At 44.3% G+C, this 3438-nt stretch overlaps 1 protein-coding gene across 1 annotated transcript; it reads left to right on the top strand.

Moving 5' to 3' along the window:
• Positions 1-47: 47 nt before the first annotated feature.
• On the top strand, positions 48-3348 carry LOC108782813 (uncharacterized; the record flags this gene model as incomplete). Its single annotated transcript, XM_018551187.1, has 2 exons — positions 48-422; positions 576-3348. Coding segments are annotated over 2 exons (3148 nt in total), but the record flags the coding sequence as incomplete, so codon positions are not given.
• Positions 3349-3438: the final 90 nt, after the last annotated feature.

The following is a 3438-nucleotide window of genomic DNA, read 5'->3' as shown; positions in this document are numbered from 1 at the left end:
CAACTCATGGGATCCTCTAATAATACATTTAATATCTCGTTTATTAGATGCTGATACACGTGAAGCATGGGAAATTAAACTAGGACCGTCGACTTCGTATCCCACTTGGAAAGAATTCGAAGAGTTTGTAACCGGTCACTCTAGAGCGTGGGAAAGTCTAGCTTCCGCATCCAGTCAGCCTATGAAGGAAAAGGGGCGTTTATCATATTCTAAAGGCAAGCCGGACGCCAAAGCACGCAGTTTGGTAGCTATAGCACCATCCTCTAAAGGCAGTGTAGAATGTCCCGTATGCAAATCATCTCACTTTTTGTCCAATTGCCCGAAATATTTGTCTCAGCCTCTCGAACGGCGCAAACGCACAGCTATAAAGTTAGATTTATGCTTCAATTGTTTAGGAAAGCATTTCATCAGTCGTTGCCAAAGTACTCGTCGCTGTAAAAAATGCGGCAATAGACATCATACTACTTTACATGATAACACAAAATCTTCAGAGAAACACACGAGTAAAACTAATTCAAACACTTTACTTGATAGCTCATCATCATTAGCGTCTAACGCGGAATCAAAATGACTAGAAGCCTCGCCCAGTGACCAGATCGAACGCGTTGTTAGTCAGAAGCCAATCACTTTACTCGCTACGTGCCAAGTCCAAATAGGAACATGTGACGGTGACTTTGTGATCGCCCGAGCGCTTTTAGATCCTGGATCGGAATTGTCGTTCATCACTGAGAATCTAGTACATCGGTTAAGACTTACGCGAAAGGCCGCTTCCATTCCGTTACTGGGCATTGGCGGAACTTATTCTGGACGCACCAAAGGTTTCGTAGATATTGTACTTCATTCATTGCTAGACACTGCTGATTCCTACGCCTTACAAGCCTTCATTCTTCCGCGATTAACTTTTGAGATACCTTCTTCCAGTGTAACTAGTACATCTTGGACACATTTAAAGGATTTACCACTTGCAGATCCTCACTTTAGTAAACCTGGACTAATCCATATTATTATTGGCGCAGATCACTACGGCCAGATCATTAAGCCTGAGTTGAGAAAGGGGGAACCGTCCTCGCCTATTGCACAGTTAACACTATTCGGTTGGATAGTGTACGGCCCAGTCGCCCCTGGCATTAGTGAAAGAGGAAGTTATCATTGTCATGTTGATCGCGATTTACAGAATCTTCTAACTTGTTTTTGGAAACAAGAAGATATCCCAAAGACGGTTGAAAAGTTTTTGAATAGCGATGAGGCAGATTGTGAAGCGCATTTTCGCTCTACCGTTTCGCGGGATTCGAGCGGTCGATACATAGTGCGACTTCCACTAAAGTCGCCGGCCACCTTGTTAGGGGACTCGACTGCCATAGCTTTTCGTTGTTTATCGCGGTTACTTAAACGGCTCGAAAGAGAACCGTCCTACAGTAAATTATATACGGAATTCTTACATGAATATCAGACGCTAGGACATATGATCTCAGTACCGGAGTCCGAAGTCGACGCTTCTCCTGTTTTTTATTTACCTCACCATGGAGTCATGCGCGAAAATAGTCAAACGACTAAGCTTAGAGTCGTTTTTAACGGATCGAGTCCTACTAGCAATGGCCTTTCATTGAACGACATCTTGCATACAGGGGCGAAATTACAAACGAACATTTTTGATGTGCTACTTCGGTTTCGTTCTCACCAGTATGTCTTTTCTTCGGATATTACGAAAATGTATCGAAATATACTGGTGCATGCAGACGATCAGAACCTACAGCGCATTTTATGGCATGATTCGAATGGCAAGTTACGCTCATATAAGTTAACCACGGTAACTTACGGATTGAATTGCGCTCCATTTCTTGCTCTTCGCGTCATTCAACAGCTGATTGATGACGAGGGTCATCGATTTCCTAAGGCTATCCCCTCACTATCAAGAGAAAGATACGTTGATGATATCTTTGGTGGAGCTGATTCCTTAGACGAAATTCAGGAAGTTATGACGCAAGTACATCAACTCTGTATGGCGGGCGGTTTTCCGTTACAAAAGTGGAGTAGCAACTGTCCGAGCTTATTAGATCATTTGTCGTCGTCTCAGAGTGTCCATACGGCTGCCGTTGAATTGGAATCTTCTGGCATTAAGATATTAGGCCTTTCTTGGCAACCGAAAACTGACGACTTTCGATTCACTTCTTTGCCGCCTACTGCCCGAAATGTTACAAAAAGATCCGTGTTATCTGAAATCGCACAACTTTACGATCCCTTAGGACTAATCGCGCCCGTTGTCGTTCGCGCTAAAATCTTCATTCAGGAGCTGTGGTTAGCCAAAGTCGATTGGGACACCCCTCTATCGCTTGAATTACAGCATCGATGGATTAAGTACAAGCAACAGTTACCCGAATTGGTTAGTTTAAATATTCCGCGATGGCTTCACATTTCATCGATAACACGTTCTATTCAGCTGCACGGCTTCTCTGACGCCTCGCAACTAGCAATGGCTGCGGTAGTCTTCCTTAGAGTCGAAACGGAAAATTCCGAAATTCAGATTAGTATCGTTTGTGCAAGGACAAAGGTAGCGCCGTTGAAGAAGCTTACTGTTCCTCGACTTGAGTTAAACGCCGCTTTATTGTTATCGCGTCTGATATCAAGCGTACAAAGCATCCTGGAACTGTCAGACAGTTCAATCTTTCTTTGGACGGATTCTTCTGTCACTCTCACATGGATTTCCTCGCATCCCGCCAAATGGAAGGAATACGTTCGTAACCGAGTCACAGCCATTAAAGATAAAGTACCCTCTGCTTCTTGGGGTTTCGTACCCGGCAAGGAGAATCCGGCTGATTGTGCTTCGAGAGGCTTGAATGTTAATGAAATTAAACAACATCCTTTATGGTGGCACGGACCTTCGTGGTTACGCGAGGCGCCTGTCCAATGGCCTAGATTAACGCCTACTTCTACCACCGAGATAGACATGGAAGAAAGCTCCGGATACGTCTTTACTTCTGTTCGAGATCAAGAGATACCTTCTTGGGATCTCTTGGAGCGCTACTCTTCACTGACGAAGCTCATACGGGTTACGGCAATTTGCCTACGCGCAGTTCGACGTTTTAAGCAATTACCAGCCGAGTCATCCACAGAGCATCTCTCTCCTCTTGAACTTCAGGAGAGTTGTCACTTTTGGATTCGCAAGATACAACAATTTCATTTTCAACAGGAGATGGGAATACTGTCAAGAAGAGGTCGCCTATCTAAATCAAGTCATTTGATTAAGCTGACACCATTCATAGACAAGTCTGGAATAATGAGAGTGGGCGGTCGGCTCCAGCAAGCCGGTTTGGAACACGATACTACACATCCGATCATCTTGCCAAGACGGTCTCCGTTGACAACATTAATAATTGCTGATGCTCATTTTCAAACTTTGCATGGCGGGACTCAATTGACGCTAGCATACACTCGACAAAG

This window comes from Cyphomyrmex costatus, unplaced genomic scaffold, assembly GCF_001594065.2.
Source record: "Cyphomyrmex costatus isolate MS0001 unplaced genomic scaffold, Ccosl1.0 C2359004, whole genome shotgun sequence".
NCBI classification, from domain to species: domain Eukaryota; kingdom Metazoa; phylum Arthropoda; class Insecta; order Hymenoptera; family Formicidae; genus Cyphomyrmex; species Cyphomyrmex costatus.
The sequence above is the reverse complement of the archived record's forward strand: the minus strand, read 5'-3'. Positions and strand labels throughout refer to the sequence as shown.